General features: G+C 39.7%; 2 protein-coding genes across 6 annotated transcripts; both read left to right on the forward strand.

The window, feature by feature from the left end:
- Positions 1-761: 761 nt before the first annotated feature.
- On the forward strand, positions 762-11,169 carry RB195_013843 (uncharacterized protein; the record flags this gene model as incomplete). 3 transcript variants are annotated; one of them, XM_064203839.1, is made up of 35 exons in its annotated part: positions 762-810; positions 895-1,009; positions 1,091-1,190; positions 1,262-1,331; positions 1,392-1,492; positions 1,586-1,720; positions 1,825-1,878; positions 2,783-2,950; positions 3,068-3,190; positions 3,310-3,375; positions 3,496-3,591; positions 3,648-3,767; positions 3,823-3,969; positions 4,038-4,191; positions 4,448-4,536; positions 4,610-4,754; positions 5,444-5,494; positions 5,589-5,725; positions 5,869-5,947; positions 6,014-6,147; positions 6,954-7,064; positions 7,159-7,287; positions 7,346-7,468; positions 7,539-7,686; positions 7,885-8,054; positions 8,125-8,232; positions 8,305-8,402; positions 8,463-8,523; positions 8,641-8,746; positions 9,795-9,947; positions 10,026-10,138; positions 10,327-10,393; positions 10,497-10,561; positions 10,620-10,727; positions 11,017-11,169. In XM_064203839.1, the coding sequence occupies 35 exons, from the start codon at positions 762-764 to the stop codon at positions 11,167-11,169; spliced, it is 3,846 nt and encodes a 1,281-aa protein (XP_064059719.1). The 3 variants fall into 3 exon arrangements, with proteins under 3 accessions (XP_064059719.1, XP_064059720.1, XP_013304596.2); XM_064203838.1 differs by lacking the exons at positions 9,795-9,947; positions 10,026-10,138; positions 10,327-10,393; ... (1 more) ...; positions 10,620-10,727; positions 11,017-11,169 and having other exon boundaries at positions 8,641-8,772; XM_013449142.2 differs by lacking the exons at positions 762-810; positions 895-1,009; positions 1,091-1,190; ... (24 more) ...; positions 8,463-8,523; positions 8,641-8,746 and having other exon boundaries at positions 9,800-9,947.
- Positions 11,170-12,564: 1,395 nt separating this feature from the next.
- RB195_013844 (uncharacterized protein) lies at positions 12,565-15,710 on the forward strand (the record flags this gene model as incomplete). Of its 3 annotated transcripts, XM_064203840.1 has the most annotated exons (8): positions 12,565-12,798; positions 13,013-13,184; positions 13,241-13,392; positions 13,451-13,546; positions 14,144-14,240; positions 14,333-14,454; positions 15,309-15,436; positions 15,515-15,710. In XM_064203840.1, 8 exons carry the CDS (start codon positions 12,565-12,567, stop codon positions 15,708-15,710), a joined length of 1,197 nt encoding a protein of 398 aa, XP_064059721.1. The 3 variants fall into 3 exon arrangements, with proteins under 3 accessions (XP_064059721.1, XP_013304597.1, XP_064059722.1); XM_013449143.2 differs by lacking the exon at positions 12,565-12,798 and having other exon boundaries at positions 13,016-13,184; XM_064203841.1 differs by lacking the exons at positions 12,565-12,798; positions 14,333-14,454; positions 15,515-15,710 and having other exon boundaries at positions 13,016-13,184; positions 15,309-15,313.
- Between the last annotated feature and the right edge of the window lie 2,082 nt (positions 15,711-17,792).

Genomic DNA, 17,792 nt, shown 5'->3' on the forward strand with positions numbered 1-17,792 from the left:
GCATCAACGCGACATCGCGGTTCTACAGTAGTCCGGACGGAGCCAGACGTAAAGATTGTGGTTCCCTGTGGAAATACACATCCTACTCATCTCACGTCTCACCAGAACATGTCGTTATATCGGCTGTTTTAAACTATCTTCTCTATTTTGGTGATTTTTGTCTCATTCCTTCAATTTCTTTAAGACGGCTCTATTGGGTCGACAGTGCATGGGTTTGATGGTGGATTCCTAGTTCGGGAGATGAAATAGAACAAAATAGATCTCTTTTGTGAATGAAGCATGTCTCAGAATATAATTGAGCCGTTGGTGTAACATTCAAAAAGAAAAGAGACAATAGGACCCCTAAAGTAGATGTTGCGGGTGCACCGTTCATTTTTTTTATAAGTAATTGCCCATTGTATTGATGTGATACTAAAATTTAACACTCACAGTTTTTTAAGGACAAAAATTCACTAATGGTTCAGACTTGTTGGTTCGAATTTTCCAGAAGTGAGTAATATCTTTCCTGCAAATAAATGTCAACGGTTTCCCATATGCTCTTATAGCTTAGATCATTGGATAGCCTCGGATCAGAAATTTTTAATGAGACGCAAAAAAAACGTAGACAACGAAAAACGTGGGGAAATAACGTGCCCGACAAACAATGACAAAGAACTAGAAATGTTAACCCAAGACTTTTTGCCGCCTCCGCTCGTGCAATCAGGAATGGTGGTACTCACTTTCGATTTTTGCAGAAACTCACTCGTCGCTTCAAATTCGAAATGGCTCCGCCGGGAGCATTCGAAACACAGAAGAACAAGGAACACCGAAGTTCGTTCACTAAGCGGCGAGAGCTGCCATTTTTGCTTTGTCGCCAACATTTATATATTTATTTATTTATATATGGATCTCTAGGTCATCGAACTGGAGGAAAGGCCACAAAGATTAAGGAGAAGAATAAAGTAAAAGGTAACAATGCGAAAGCATTCACATTCAAATCTGCTGTCGCTGCCGAGAAAGCCATCAGAAGGTGTGTCAGTCTTCTTATTTTCTCGCTCAATTTCTTTTCAAGTTTCAAATTATGCTGAATTTTTTGTTTTTAATTGCTTAGAGCAGCAGACATAAACGAACGGAAAAAGCATGTTCTGTACATGGACCGAAAACCTGTTCTTCCACCTCCAATTATTGTGGCGATTATAGGGCCCAGCAAGGTATGATTTCACACTGTAGTTGCATCTTTAATAAGCGACGTATTATTTCCACTCTTTGGTGTTTATTGCAGGTCGGCAAAACTACTCTTTTACGTGGTCTTGTAAAGTATTATTTGAAAAGTGGCTTCCAAGAACTGAAAGGTTTGTTTCTCTTTTGATCACATTTTCAAATTTTTTCCTGATATTCAAGCAGCGTTTCAGGTCCTGTCACCATTGTGACCGGGAAGAAACGTAGAGTACAATTTATTGAAGTAAAAAACGACATCAATCATATGATCGACATGGCAAAAACAGCTGATTTGGTTTGTGTCTGGTTTTGTTTTGCTTTCCTTCGTAACCATTACAATTTGTAAGGTAGTTACAACTATGGTTTGTCTCATTCTTTAGCGATTTAGGTTTTGCTTATGGTAGATGCTTCCTACGGCTTTGAAATGGAAACATTCGAGTTCCTTAATATCTGTCAAGTTCATGGCATGCCACGTATTCTTGGGGTTCTCAACCATTTGGATTGCTTAAAAGGAATGGGAAAGGTTTGCTATTCTTTTCACGAATTACTGTAGCTTTGCTTGCCTTACCATCCCATAACTATACTAATCGCTGTACAGTGGCGAAGAAACTTTCTACCTTTTTTCAGGTGAACAAAACCAAGAAGATAATGAAACACAGGTTCTGGACAGAAATTTATCAGGTACTTTTTCTAGTTTTATTTTGGCGCTGTATGGTTCCGATCCTTGCTTGGTTGCTTAGTTCACGAACAAACGCGTTCTTTGTTTATGCGGTTCAGTATTGAGTTGATTTACCATGATTTACCATTCAGTGAAAACCTTTGTTTGGTAGATTTTTTTTCTTTTCTTTCTCATCCTTGACTGGCAGATCAGCAAAATGTATATTTTTGAAATAATGTTCCATGTAAAGGATACGGGGCGTATGTAACCTTTTGTCCCTCCGGGGTTGATAAATTGGTCATTGTAGGCCAACACGCGTTCCAGAACCCCAATGATTACGACTTACAGTTAGACGCGTTGGCGCATCCCAAGCATAGGTGCGATAAGGAGGAGCCGAACTTCGCCAACCTTCCCAAAGTGAGAGGAGTCGTTCCGCCAAACGTACAAAAGTGAAGGGGCTACTTTCACCAACCGTCCAAAAGTGAAAGGGTCGGAGCACCGGCTCCGGCTTTCGCATCTATGATGCCAAGTGAATTGATACGCCAGTAACTTTATCCTCTATCTTTGTAATGTACCATAAACATCAATACAATGCTCTCGAACCTCATCAAGAAGAGTACCAAGAATGCCAAGTAGTATTCGAAGGAAAATTGTGTGTTCTCGTCATCCATGCGCAAGATTACCGCCCCTGCTTAATGACAATTGTACATGCCATAGTCGGAGCCGGTCCTCCGACCCCTTTCACTTTTGGACGGTTGGAGAAAGGACCCCTTCATTTTTGGATGGTTGACAAAGAGATACTCATCACTTGAGTTGCACCGCAAGGGCTAGACTCCCTTCCCTTGAGGAGGATCCGGCTCCTCCCTATCGCACCTATGGTGACAACAGTTTTTTTTAGTAATTCGTGATACTGAAATGATTCTTCAGGGTGCCAAGTTGTTCTACCTTACTGGAGTAATCCACAACGAATACAAGAAGAACGAATTACACAATTTAGTGCGCTTTATATCGGTTATCAAGTTCCGTCCCCTTGTTTGGAGAGAAGCACATCCTTACATGTTGTGTGACCGCTACGAAGATATAACCGACGCTGAGGTTTCTCAATATTTGAAGTTCAACTCAGCATTATACTTTGCTGCTTGTTTTATCTCGAAATTAACCTGAACCTGTCTGTGTTATTTTCCTACCATCCTATTCTGTCTCCTTTTATAGGTTTTGCGAGCAGATCCTAATGCGGATAGAACAGTCTGCCTTTATGGCTGGGTGCACGGAGCTCACTTCAAAAACCAGTCTGCTATTCATATTCCCGGTGTTGGTGATCTTCGCGTGAAAAACGTTAGTTCTAGTTTTTCATTTCGAAGGTTCCTCAGATTATTTCTCTGAACAGATCTTTATTCTTAGCCGGGGTGTACGGTTTTTTGTTTAGTGTTTCCAACACAATGATAACTTTTAAGGTTAGCAGCATTCCCGACCCATGTCCTCTTCCAGAGCAAGAGAAGCGAAGAGCACTCAATCAACAAGTTTGATATATTTCTATTTGCATACAAATTTTTTAAATAGTTTTTTGTACTGTAGTGCGGTTGCGGTTCAGATTTTTGAATTGGCTTCTTACGCTTGGTAACGGGTGTCCCTCTTTGCAGGAACGTATGGTATATGCCCCTTTCTCAGGACTTGGTGGTATTGTTTACGACAAAGATGCTATTTATATTGAGTCAAAAGCACACAAAAACATGGAGGTATTTTACTGATATTGCGATGTGAGAAACTAGAGTGTCACTAAGGAATGGATTAGAGCAAACGTCATGAACTGGTAGAGGCCTTGGAAAATGTCAAATCGACTATCGATGGAAAAATGAGTGGAGCGAAACTGAAGTTATTGGGAAATTCTATCCCTATTGAGGACAATGATGAGGTGAGAACACATGATTCCAGTTGTTTTTACACCATTTGGTGTGGTTCAAATTAAGGATGGCAGCGAAGAATCAATGGAATCTGAAGGTGAAGAGGATCAATCAGACAACAAAAGTTCATGTTCACAACATAGCTCTCGAGATCAGTTTGATAGTGATGACGATGACAAAGAATTTAATTTCGACTCTGACAGTGATTATGAAGTGAGTAGATATTGAGGAAATTAAAATATTTCACTTAATTCTGGTTTCATAAGACTTGATTCTTGAAGAAAATCGACTATGAGGAGTCTAAAGGCAGTTGCACTGGATCTCGAGCTAAGAGAGCTATTGATGACTGGGGAGGATTGGCTCGTAAAAGCTTTGAACAATTCAACCCAAAACAGCAAACAAGGCTAAACTGGATGAGCATCATCTACGGTGAAGGTTAGTGACTTCTTTATCCTATCTCCTTTAACATTCTTACTTCAACATTCACACTTATCCTATAGAATTGACATTTTTTGTTATGTTTGAGTTGAGGCACGTTTGACATTGATCTATAAGCAGTTGTACGTTTCCATATTCACTAGGAAAAGAAACCGAAACAGCTTTTTTCATGTGTTTGCTACTGGGTACTCTATCTATGTGTTAACTTTCCTTTACTATTTTTCTGGTTTATCATTTCTTTGGTCTGTTGCAGAGGATGTGGAACTCGCTGTAAATGAAGAACAGATCTTTGATAGTTTGTTCAAAGTTAGAAAATCAAGTATGAAACCTCTCTTAGAGCAAGTTAGTTCACGCCCAATTTGTTTACTTGTTGTAGTTGTTGCTCTGTCTTTGATCAATCATTGTGTTAATTCAGGAAGATTGTTTCTCGTGGCGCGAATGCGCTTCAACCTCTTATGACGTTCCTGACTGGACTGACGAAGATGCAAGGACGTCTATAAGAAACTGCTTTGTGACGGGTGCGTGGACCGAAGATGATGAAGAAGAAAAGGAGTTAAAGGGTGCGCGAGTTACATACTTTCGAAATATCACCGTGGTTTCCGAATATCTTCGCTTAAAGGGTACATACTACTAAAATTAGCGATGTCAGGATCCACGAAAAGATAAGATTAGGGGTGTAGTTCACGATTGTGGGAGCTACCGCGCTCAATGATCTCTAGTTCTTCTGAAAAATCTGTGTAGGAAACAACTTTGGGGTAAATTTTTCCTACCAGGCACCCAGTAACCTGCCACATCAGCGAATCTAAGCATACGGACGGCGTTTGTCCGCAAGCGAAAGAGACGCCTTTAGTGGCTCATCGGTTGTCCATTCGTTGGCAAACGCGGTGCCTACCCCTGGGATGGCAGATGTGGTACTTATCAGACGCTTTGTAGGAGAATTCTATCGCCGATTTTTCATGTCGTTTTTTAGAAAAGTTAAAGTGAACTGGGCGTGATCACATTTGTACTCGTGATCTACGCTCCCTCGACACCTACCTTTTGGTTAGGAGATTCCAACATTGTCAATTTCATGCTGCCGTTAACAACGTAGCGGCATAAATCTAATATATTTTTGGAATTCTTTTGGTAGGATTGTGTTTCTTGTAAGAATTTGTTAGCTATTTGGTCTTGCTTCTCTTTTCATCCCTGTTACTGATCACACAGTTCTTATTTATTTCTCATACACAGAACTTATTTGGTTGTATTACAGATAATATGGATGTAGAAATGGAAGATTTTGATGACAAGCATGGAGTAGAAGGTGGTAACTTCTTTCACTACTGCAAGTCCTACGGAGTTCCACTCATAATTTGTGTGTTCGTGTTTAATTAGAAATCTACGAATTTTGGGCTCAGATATGGAGATGAAGAATTCCGCTGTGGAGCAAGCCGAAGCGGCAGCACGTGAGAGGAGAGCAGAAGAAAAAATAAAGCTGAAGCAGCGGTTCAATGATGATTATGATGAGTCATGTAAACATTACAACAGTTTAAAGGTTTGTCCTGATGAATCATCGTATATATAGAATTTGTAGAATTTTCAGTTTTGCCTATTCCTGCTCTTTCTGATCACCAAAAACGTTAGATAAATCACATCATCTTGACGATTATTAGGTCCTATTATTCTTGAAGGATTCAGAACGAGATGGAGGAACAGGCTCAGTTAAACAAAAGTTTATTTGAAGGAATGGACGAAAGTGAACGGGAACAACTTGAAGGTTGACTTAGCACCGTCTTAGTTTGGCGAAATTCGTTCCTCGTTGATTGTTATGGTGTTGTTGTAGGTTTTCGAGCAGGACGTTATGTTCGTGTCGAATTAGAAGATATTCCTTGCGAATTTATACAGAACTTCGATCCCACTTCTCCGTATATTATTGGTGGTCTCTTAGCTGGAGAACAAAATATGGGGATCGTTCAGGTACTTTGTTTGTTTGTTCAATTTTGTGTGCAGTAGGTCACCACAAGATTAAGTAAGGCTTTCGCAACTGGTGTAGCCAAAAGTAGGTTTTTTTCATGCCTTTTCGAGACGATTAGGAAGAATTGAGCGTGAACACGCTCGTACTCGTAATATACACGCCTAACTCTATATTTTCTTGAAGAGCTCCAACATAGTCAATCTCACGGTATGCTCCTTTTAATTGTGAAAGAAAAACAAACATGTCTTACTGTCCCGTTTAGGTTACACTTTTTATGGGGCAACTTGGTTCGCATTAACGAGAAGAGGCGTATTTCACATATCATATCTGATGAAGACTTTCGCTATTATGTCATAAGCTCTAGCGTTAGCAGTATGCCAATTTTAGTGAAAGGATAAATTCACTAGCCTACGAAACCACTTGGGATGCACCAAGGCGTTTTATTGAAATTCGTAAGCGTTGAGGTTTTTGAACGCGTGTTTGCCTATAAAATGACTTGCGGGTCCAGCCGAAGATCAAGTAAAAGTGTTTTTATCCACCCCCACAAATCCGATAATAATTTATCAACTCCGGAGGGATGAAAAGCTTGGTCAGCATTAGAACGGTTCCGAACCGTGAAGTTACTATGGATCTCTAACCTACTGCGACACAACTGACTCTAAAAAATTAGTATTAGTATATAAGTATATAGAAATATTAGTAGCAGTATACAAATACTAGACCCTTCTGCATACGTATAAACATGTATAGAATGAATAGATTGTATGTAAGGCTACTTCGATAGTGTTTTATTTCCTAGTCATATTAGGTCCGAATAAAAAGGCATCGATGGTTTGAGAGGAATCTGAAGTCACGCGATCCATTGATAATTAGCTGTGGCTGGCGAAGATTTCAAAGCGTTGCCGTGTACTCCATACAGGTACTAATAGTACTTATTCCAAATATCCGAAATTTTGTAAAAATCTGTAGTTTAGCAATTTACTTGGTTTTGATGTAGTGTATATTAATTTTAGGATCATAATATGCGACAACGGTTCTTAAAATACACCCCTGAACATATGCACTGTCATGGTCACTTTTGGGGTCCTATTGTCCCGCAAAACACAGGATTTGTTGCTGTACAATCAGTTGCAGACAGAACTGTACACATTAGTTGCTGAATTTAGCCTTACAACCGCACTATCATATTTCATATTTCAGCCTGGATATCGAATTGTTGCCACTGGCGTTGTATTAAATCTTGAAAAAGCCACCCAAGTTAGCAAAAAATTGAAGCTTGTTGGGACACCAGAGAAAGTGTTTAAGAATTCGGCTTTCATAAAGGTCATTAGTTTATTTTTAATTTCCAGCTCAGTACGGAACTTTGTGAGAGACCACGTTGCTTTCATTTTAGGGAATGTTCAACTCACAAATGGAAGTGGCCAAGTTTGAAGGGGCTGCTATCAGAACAGTGTCTGGAATTCGGGGGCAAATTAAGAAAGGATTGCGCGAACCTGCGGGGACATTTAGGGCAACTTTTGAAGACAAAATTTTAATGAGAGGTATGCCTTGTGGTTCACGATTTGTATACTCTCTATGATTCAAAGATTCCCCACTATGTGGGCGTGTATGTGTGTGCACACACTCTTTGCTTCTCATCGGTTCTCACACGAAACAGCGAATAATAGCTAAAAGATGAACCACAAAACACTCGTTTTCTTTCTCCTACAAGCTCTTCGGGAGATATAAATTATTCGCAGACATCGTGTTCTTGCGTACGTGGATTTCTGTCCCTATTCCTCGGTTCTATGCTCCTGTTATTGATCATCTTTTACCTCCTGGAGAGCCATGGGTTGGAATGCGCACAGTTGGCAAAATCCGCCATGAGCTCGGTGTTAAGCCGGAACAAAGAGAGGACTCTCTTTATAAGGTAGGGTTATTTGGAGAGAAGTAAGAACTGAGAGTTTGGATATATCGGCGATCCACTGTTTTTTTCTCAGCCAATAGAGCGTGAAGAATTGGAATCTGCACCTCTTCACATTCCGTACAAATTGCAACAGAGTCTTCCATTTGTGCTCAAGCCAACTTATGAGGAGAAATCGAATGATGTAGGATGGGATATCGTTCATTTGGGCAGCTGTAGCTTATCGCCCTTTCAACCACATATTATTGGTTTTCAGAAGAAGGAAAGTTTAATAGCTCGGAATACTGCTTTGATCTTAGAGCCTGAAGAATCAAAGAGAAAGCGGATGATGGATATGCTTAGGGTTATCAACAAGTATGTTCCATATTCATGTTACAACAATTTTCTCTATCTCTTTCATTTGAATTATTTCAGAGATATTGTTAAAAAGAGCGAAGCCGCGCGTGAGAAACATATGACGGAGAAGGCTAAGGAGGTAAGTTTTGGTGATTTGTTTCACTTTAGCGCTGAAACACTTCGAATCATTTGCAAATGATTTCTTAACCAATCTGCTTATTAGGCCTAATTATTATTATATTATCCATGATTTTAGATAGCGGAATTTGAAGCGAAACGAGAGAAGAACATCAAAGCACGAAAGAAGGCGATCTCTCGTGTTTTGTCTAAGCGTGAACAGTATCGATTGAGAAAAGCTCTGGGTCAGACATCAGCGAGCAGCAGCTAATAAAAGCTTGCTAAAAAAACAGTTCTTCCACCCTAGGTTTTCTTTCGTTCATTTTTTTATTCATAGAAATCTTAAAATTGTTCAGTTCAGCGTTTCACGTTGTACTTCCAGCTGTTTTCGTTGAACATATTTTGTTACTTGTTGTTACGTTTGTTATTACTGTGCAACCCAAACATGTGTTGTTGAAGATGGTATATGTAAAATAAATGCTATGCATCTGCGTACACTTGCTTGTGCTCTGTAATCGAAGAGGTCTGAATCCCGAATCCATTTGTCTATGTTCCAAATAAATTGCACAGTAGAATCGAAAATTAGAGACGCAGAATGCGAAAAAAAAATGTGGTCAGAACGATGGTAAGATGTGAGGTTCTCTCAGAAAATCAGACTAACGGCTGCTTGGGTTGGAATGTTTCGGTATCGATTGGGAACTTCTCAGCCGACGCCCACTTCATCAGATCAGAAGTTCTCGAACCGCTTTCAGTATTTAAAATCAATGATTTCTTCATGTTACTTACCTTCCTATACTTTACTACGCGATGGTTGTTATATTCTCTTGTTCTGCTGGAGATATAGTGAAGTTTTTACTACGCAAGCTAAAAAAATACTTCCGCACTTTTCTCTAGCATCACAAGTCCGGAGGGTCGGGCAAATAGTTATCTCTGTTTATTCATTCGCTAAGCATTTGTCCGCAGTCAGTCCAACCCTTTTTGAAAAACGACTAGCTCTTCCCCTCTGCGAAGTGAGACTCTATTTTCTGTTAGTTCTGCGAAGTGGATTTTAGTTCACAATTTTAGCATCGAGTGAAAGTATTTATCACAGTTATGTTCCTGTTTCCTGCCTTGATCCACGAGATCTCTGAACATAATTCGCTAGTTGCTTTTAGTGTCCCATCACAGAACTCTGTGTAATTTCACATCAGGTTTTTAAATTAGATAAAAAATTGGTTGGTATTTTCTTTGTGATTCATTCTGAATCGTGAATAATGTAGAGATCAGGGAACAATGAAAAATAACCAATTACAGATTTCATGCTTGGACTGGAGTCATGGTTCCACAACTTTTCACAATTCATCTACATTGCTAATACTCCTGAAGTTCTAGCTGATATTCCTCGACCATATGCTGAATATGCAATTTATGGTTTTTTCAAAGGTGCTGAGCTCACGAGTATTCTAGGTAAGCTATATTGCTGCATCACTGTGAGCTTAAGTTTTCCTTACTTTGGTACTATATAAACGACGATCCTCATTTAAGGAGGTTGTGTCGCGCATCCAATATACCGATGGTATCTGCATCGTCAGTTAAAACCAGAGAACACGACTCCTAACTCTCACAAGATCATCAGGGCTACCTGCAGAAAGTTGCAGGTGAATTGAATTCTGTTCCAGCACTACAACTCATAATACTCAGTTCTTTCCAAAAAAATCCCTGATAAGAATCAGAATACCATAACTCACAAGTGAATAGTGAATAAAATGACGTATAGAGCGGAAAGTGCTTGCTCTGTTGCATTTTAATAATACGCTTAAAGAGTATTCTAATCTATTTCTTTTAGGGTCGATTTTTGCTTTTTGGCTTGTTCACTGGCCCTGTTGTCGCCCTTATTCACGCTCAGAGCTTAGGTTAAAGTCACTGTCAGCTTTATTTTCCTCACTAGAATTTGATTTCGAACATTTAGTAGTATTTCTACAGGTCCATTGTCCTAGCAGATTTTCACTTTTTCAGGTGATGAAATGGCGCTGCGTAATCTATGCTACAAAATTCGCTGTGACACATTTTCCTTATCTATAGTATGGTGGTCTTTTAAGATTCCCATTATGTCGCAGAAATCGGCTCTACTCTGTTTAGGATCGCACTACAGCACTACTAGGGTTTTTGGGATGGTATTGGAAGAGGTTCCAAGGAGCGGTGGACTTTATTAATATTGGAATAGCTTACGCAATTATAAATAATAAGGTGATTTTCATGCACGTTCTTGGAAATGCCATTAGAATGTGTGGAGGTTGAAGAGATTTTGCAATGATCGAAAAGAATCGTGTAGTACATGTCACCGTCCGTTCAAATCCAAGCAAAAAAAGTGCATAGGTTAGCGTCGCTTCCCAGCGCAAACATAAGTACTGACGACTATAAAAGTTCTGATGCAGCCCCAGTGTCTAGAAGAAGATTCGTGTACTTTAGTTGATTGACATTCTATCGCCTATGGATTTTCATTTCTTTTGAGGTTTTCATAATGTAGTTGTTTTAGATCATTGCACCACGAACATCACCATTACTGAAAGATAAGGTGCAGCCTCAGGAAAGGTATGAAAGTGTGGAAGCTGCAGCAGAAAATCGATCCCGACTCAGGAAGTTCCTCGCCGAGAAAGAGAAACGAAAGGCACTAGCAAGCGAAGGCTGAAGAAAAAAAGATAAATTGTAAATTGAAACAAGAATAAATAGGATAGTAACCCATGCTACATTCATTCTAGCCTGACAATGTGGGCAACAGGAAAGTTTCATATCTTCTTCCTTTGCTCTCCCATTGTTTTCACATTCTTGAACTGCGCCATGAACATTCTCACACGTGGAGCCATTCTTTTGAAGGATAAGTTGGGAGAGATGAGAGTGGTGCGATACCTCCCTCTCTCTCACTATCTAACCTCCTAGCCTCTGCTACATTTCTCAGAACTGCATTCTCCCCTAATGGAGTAAAATGTCCCGCCTTCGCCATACGCAGACAGCAGTCTTAGATGCTCTTCTATCCATAGAAACGCAAAGAACTATACAGTTATAATGAAATATATGAAGAAGAATGGTGGGAGTAGTCAAAATTAACGAATGAACTAGACAGCAGTGTAGTTAAAAGTAAATGCAATTTTTGTGTGGCGCTCTAATAGGAAAGACGACGGGAGCGAGTTTTGCCTAGCCATTACCCTCAGGAAGCATAGAAATCTCATCAAATGAGCTCTTTTTCTTCAAAGTGGTCAGAGATACAGAAAGTCCATCTTTCCGAAAAGATGGATTAAGCAAGAAAAAAGCTTCAGAACTACAGAATAACGGTAATCCTCATCCTAGTTACTTTTGAAAGCTCGGATTTTTCCGTTTTCAACGAGAGTTTTCATATACGTAATTTGAAGCTCTTAGATGTATTTTTCTCTCTTATTTCACTTGAGGATTTCTCTTGCTTCTGGTAGGCTACAAGTTCACCTTACATCACAAAACTAAAGCGGATGTATCTGATTCTCCAAAGCGATTTAGTAGCTTGTAAATTATATCCGAATCGGCGAAGCAGCGTACGATTAGTGGTAAGTAACCGGAGCCAACGGTTTAGGGACCAATGGACGTGAATCTCTTAAAGATGTGCATCATCGTTGATTGTCTGCCGGGGCATGACCGGGGGATGCTCGAAGATCCGCCCGGACCCTCTCTACACGGACCCCTCTTTAACCGCATGAAATCCAGGTAGAGCTAGGGTATTAATCTCTCCGCCAAACACACCAACTCTTAGAATGCGCATTCTCGAATGCGTGCCTAGCAGCCGTCCCTGCTGTCTTTCTTTTTTGCGTCCAATGTTGAAAGTATGGCTATTCATGTGTGCTTGCATGGGAGCAGCGACAGTCCTCATCTATACCATAAAACCTCACTGACACAACCCATCGCAACCTTGCATGCATTGGAGCGCACTCAATAGTCGCACCGGCGCATATGATGTTGCGATACATATATCCCACACACTTGTGGTGGTGTGGCAAAACTAGTGGCTGTTATTCAGACGGGACCACTAACATTCTTGGTCCCGCCTGGATAGCAACCGATGGCCATATCACACTCGTCGAGTGCGCCTGCCTACGCACTGCACCAGCCCTACGATGTCGGGTTATTAGTGTCCGATGTACAGAGTACTGACGCGTTCATATCAGACAAAAGAACAACCATTGACCTATCGCCGGGTATATTTTGCTGTGCTTCCGCCGACTTCAAACGAGATACAAATTTGTGCAATGCCGCGCAGAAACAAGCTCCGTTACGTAAAATCGCACCAAGACATGTGCGTATTTGGGACGTTAACAATATCTCTTGTTTCATGTCTTTTCTCATCTGTTTTATATGTTGTTTTCCTTATACAGTATCTGAATAAAGAAACGTATAAGTACACCTTCCTTGAGCTGATACAGATGCTGTGCTCTATTCCTTAGTTCGGAACAGTTGTTGCTCCCTGTATATAAGTGGGCTTTTCTGATTTCTTACAAATAACTTCTTAGGTTATGGTTGAAAGGCCAGATGAGCTATACATGCATGGCTCTCCTTTGAAACAGGTTGTGACCAAATACTTTTTGTCATGTACTGCTGCTTTGGTAGCAGAAACTGTGACATATCCACTAGACATCACCAAAACAAGGCTTCAAATTGCTAGGAATCAGCATACTAAAGGAGGTACTTCCCTTTTCAAATACACAGCTGAACCATTTCTCATTGGGGACTTTGTTCAGGAATGTTCCAAGTTACTTATGATATTATTCGGAAAGAGGGAGCCTTAAGCCTTTGGAAAGGTATTGGTCCAGCCATCACTCGTCACTATATTTACACGGGAATAAGAATGGGTGGATATGAAACACTAAGAGGACTGGTGTTTGACGAAACGGTATTCGTTCTTTTATATTTACTTATTTATTTCAAACAACGAAAAAAGCTGACTACAGCGAGAGAAAACGTTTCCTGTGTGGAAGTCGATGCTATGCGGGGCTACAGCTGGTCTTGTGGCCCAGTTCGCTGCCAGTCCCACGGATTTGGTAAAGGTTCGTTGTTTTATTATCCCGTTATAATTTCCTCCTTCTTGGTTGTCACGTAGTGCTATTCTCATACTCGTGTTATTTGCTTAGTACTTTCCGATAGAGGAAGTGAAGGGCAACTCCCACTCTACTTTTTTCTCGGTTGCTATTGCTTCACATTCTATTTACACAGTCGTTCAAAGCGCAGCACATCCATATGCAAACTTGAATGTTTGAAACTATCTATGTTCTATTTAGGTTTGAAGTTCCCTTTATTTAGTTCGCTTATCTCTATTAATATGTTGCCGACGTTTGTAACGCTTTATGGTCGTTTCATTTAAAAAAAAGCGCACAAGCCCTCTCGAAAAACACATTTCCATTTTTTCTTCAGCTAAAGGTAGGGGTAATGAAGGACAAAGACTCCATTTTCGAGTATTTTTGCTTTGAAAAAGGAGTTGAACGTTCTTTTGTATTCTCTTTTTTCTTTTCACACCTCTTTTTCTTACCTCTTCTTCAAACTGAATGGAATGCAGTACACTCTAGAACTTTCGAACTAATGCATATCTCCCTGTACAAAAGTAAGTGAAATAGTTCTTCTTCTCTGTGATAAATGGGTTAATTCAGGTACAAATGCAAATGGAGGGACTGCGCAAGTTGCAGAATCTTTCACTGCGGTACAGCGGAGCTTGGGATTGTTTCTTCTCTCTTTACAGGACGCAAGGTAAGACACGTTTTATTTCTCATAGGTTTTACTTGCAATTCGTTCCGCATTTTGTCTCCTCTTTTTTGTCGCATGTTTTGAACTATATCTAGGCTTTTCCGTTCTCTGGCTTGGATGGATTCCGAACTGTCAACGCGCTGCGCTTCTAAACATGGCAGACATCGCTACTTACGACTTTGTCAAGCATAAATTGCTTAGGGATTTCAATTTTCTAGTAAGGATTTTGTGGCGTGGTTTCCTACTCAAAATTTCCTCTTGTCAGGCGGAGTCAAAGTCAGCGATGTCCAGAGTACTAACGCGTTCGTACGTAATCGGGGGGATATTGATGTTACCGTAAGTGATCATGGATTACAGAGCAGGTTTTGCTGACTGACCTCGAACTTGGCATAGCATTTCCGAACGGAGATAGAGAAGCTTCTAGAAGGAAAGGTATATGGAAATAAGAAAATCAGATGTTAATAGTTGGATGTGCTCTCCCGCTGCTGCTATGATTTTAAATTCCCTTTTCTTATCTCCACAGTGCAATCAGATCCATGATATCTAAAAATGAAGAACTAGACCAACCCGTCAGGAAAACATGTGTATCCGTAAGGGATCGTATAGCTGCTATATCCATTTTCATCAATACGATAGGACCAACCATTACAGTTTCCATTAGGCCGTGATTTATATGCGTGGGCTGCTATGAAGTGCTAATGTGTGATAACGTATGGACGCAACATCGATATAGAAATGAGAAATGATCACAACTAACAGTAAAAATGGTGTTTTGATATATCTAAGTTTGTTTTTCAATCTTTCATCAATCAGAGGAGATAGAAATACAAGTGTCTTGTCCCAAAATATAAAGCGTTGATCATGTTACTGAACTTGAACGTCTCTATAACAGACAATGGTGAGCAAATCCATTTGGTATTAGGGAAACATTCCGCTAATGCTCGAGAAAAGGATAATTGATTCGAAGCTCTGTATTCTCAAATTACCGCGAGATGTTTGTTGAGAACAACAAAACACTTTCGGAACAATGATCTTGTGTAGGATATCCTTATTCGTCGTTCATGTTTCCAGGATAACTGGGTGACTCACGCTGTTTCTAGTGCTTGTGCAGGATTATCAGCTGCTATAGTATCGCTGCCATCTGATGTTGTCAAAACGAGAATGATGGATCAGATAAGGCATGAACTGGATGCAAAGTTGTAAGAAGCGCTACCTTATATGTTTATTGGTTGTGTGTTTTTAGCTGTTTTTTTTCTTTCTTGGATTTCTTCTTGCAGGGTTCATACTAAAAATACTCACCTCCAGCTATACAAAGGCTGCATTGATTGCTTCGTGAAAATAGTTCGTCACGAAGGATTCTTGTCGCTTTACAGAGGATTTCTTCCAAGCTACATCAGAATGGCACCTTGGTCGCTCACGTTTTGGGTCTCTTATGAGGAAATTCGGAAGTTTGTGGGAGCTCCTAGCTTCTAAGGAAGGTAGGCTAAGCAAGATAATGAGTAACACTAACCGGAATTGCCGCACAATGTTCTCCGTGCCAATACCATTACATACTACATCTCCGCTAGGGTATGTCGGATACACTGAACAATACTTATACTAGAAGTAGGAGCTTGTCTTTTTCCTTCTTATCGATAGCTACCTTTGTTGTAGTTCTTTAGTGTTATCTAACAGTTAGATTTTTATTGGTTTTCTTGTCACTGTTTTTCCAACTTGAGAAGTTGATAGAGAGGATTTCTTTTGGGTATTTCATAGTCTTTTTTTTCATCTTTCATCCATAGTTGGTCTAGTCATAATATAGTGTGGAATTTCCCCACTTCCACGACCTATGTGCAAAAGTGTTTGTGTTAGGCAATGTTCCTTATATGTCTGAGCTTTTTAACTTTATTCCAAACATTTATGTTGATATGACTTAATGCTACAATCCGGGTGTTCTGCCTGCTAAGGCATTCCTTCATCAAAGACTCAGAGTTCTGTTGTTTACATGGAAGTTGGTGTTAGATAAAATCTACAACTTACCATTGTCCCTCCATTCATAGCAGGAAACGTGACTAGGAAACACAGACACACATGAAAATTTGTCGTGTTTTGTTTTAGATCTATTCAACTTTTAAAAGCATAACATTGCGGAGCAACACGAACAGACAGTGCATTTACGTGTACCCAAGATCTTGCACATCTACTTAGCAATTTTTGCATTGGTTGCTGTCGAATGATGGGAAAGCCAAGATTTTTAAGGATCACAAGAAATATGCATTTGTTGTAAGAAATATAACCTTTTTTCTATCGATGTGTGTAGTCGCCTCAAAACGACACGCAGGAGCACCAACGGTATGTTCTTCACCGCTCGAAGATGGCTTGCGAGAAAATGTGCTTGGTAATTTGGCCAAGTGATATGATTTCATTATTCAATTTCATGATTGTTTTCCTTCCTTTTGAATTTTTTTTACTTTTTTTTCGCCTTTTATATCTCGTTTTTTTTTTGTTACGTTTGGTGTATTTGTTGCTTTTGTTAATAGGGCTATATTGCATCTCTATCGTTCTTAAGTTGTCTTATTGTTTTTGCTCTATTTATTTTCATGTTAATATTCTTTTTTTTTTGCTCATAAGGGAGGGCAGACGAATAAAAAAAGAACATTAACATAGAAATAAGAACAATTTTGAACCAAATTTCAAAAGCAGAACACGAACAAAGGTAGTACAGTAGCTCAAGAACAATACAGATGCAATATACATTTCTATAGAAAAAGCAAATACAGTTAGCATAACAAGAGTACGAAAGTGGAGACTTAAAAGACGAAAAATCAGAAAGAAAAGCAAAAAGAATGAAAACAACCGAAAATTGCGTCCAATCTCGATCCGGGTGATGTCCCTTGACAAAATCTAGCAAATTGTCAAGCAGACCGCCAATCCTCTTGTTTAGAATACAGTCAGTTATACCATTCTGATATGTCTTTTTCAAGACGTGGAAAGCATGAAAGAATCGGATCGCACATACTAGTGAGTGCTATTAAATCTGTAGTACATTGCAAACTACTTTCATTTCGCAACACATATAACAAGAGGCAGAGGTTCCGAATCTACAAAACCTCCGAAAGTACAAATAACAAATACGAGAGCATAAGTAAAGATCATGTTTTTCAACGAGTATTTTGGTTTATTTACTTAACAGAGACAAAAAGAAAACAATGAGCACCAGCTCGCCTACGAATCCTTCTCTGTTTTCGATTTTCATGTGCGTAAAATTTTAAACATTAGCGATTTATGTGGCAATAATTTTGTGAATTCAGGGCTGTGTGAACATGCCGCTTTAGAGAGAATAAACTGAGAACAACGAGAAGAAAAGACAAAACAAAGAGGTAACTTGTTGGTGTCTTCCGTAGTCGTTCCCGATCAATCGACATCCCGACCAGAGGAGTTTTCAGTACACTCTGGTCTTGTGAAGCGTCACTTAATGCCGGGTGGGAAATTAACACTGGGCCAGAGCGGACGCCGCGTTCCAAAAATAACTGAATGGTGACCGAAAGTCACGTATAAATTATCAAGGTCTATCAA

The sequence above is a fragment of the Necator americanus genome, chromosome V (genome assembly GCF_031761385.1).
Source record: "Necator americanus strain Aroian chromosome V, whole genome shotgun sequence".
Classification (NCBI taxonomy): Eukaryota; Metazoa; Nematoda; class Chromadorea; order Rhabditida; family Ancylostomatidae; genus Necator; species Necator americanus.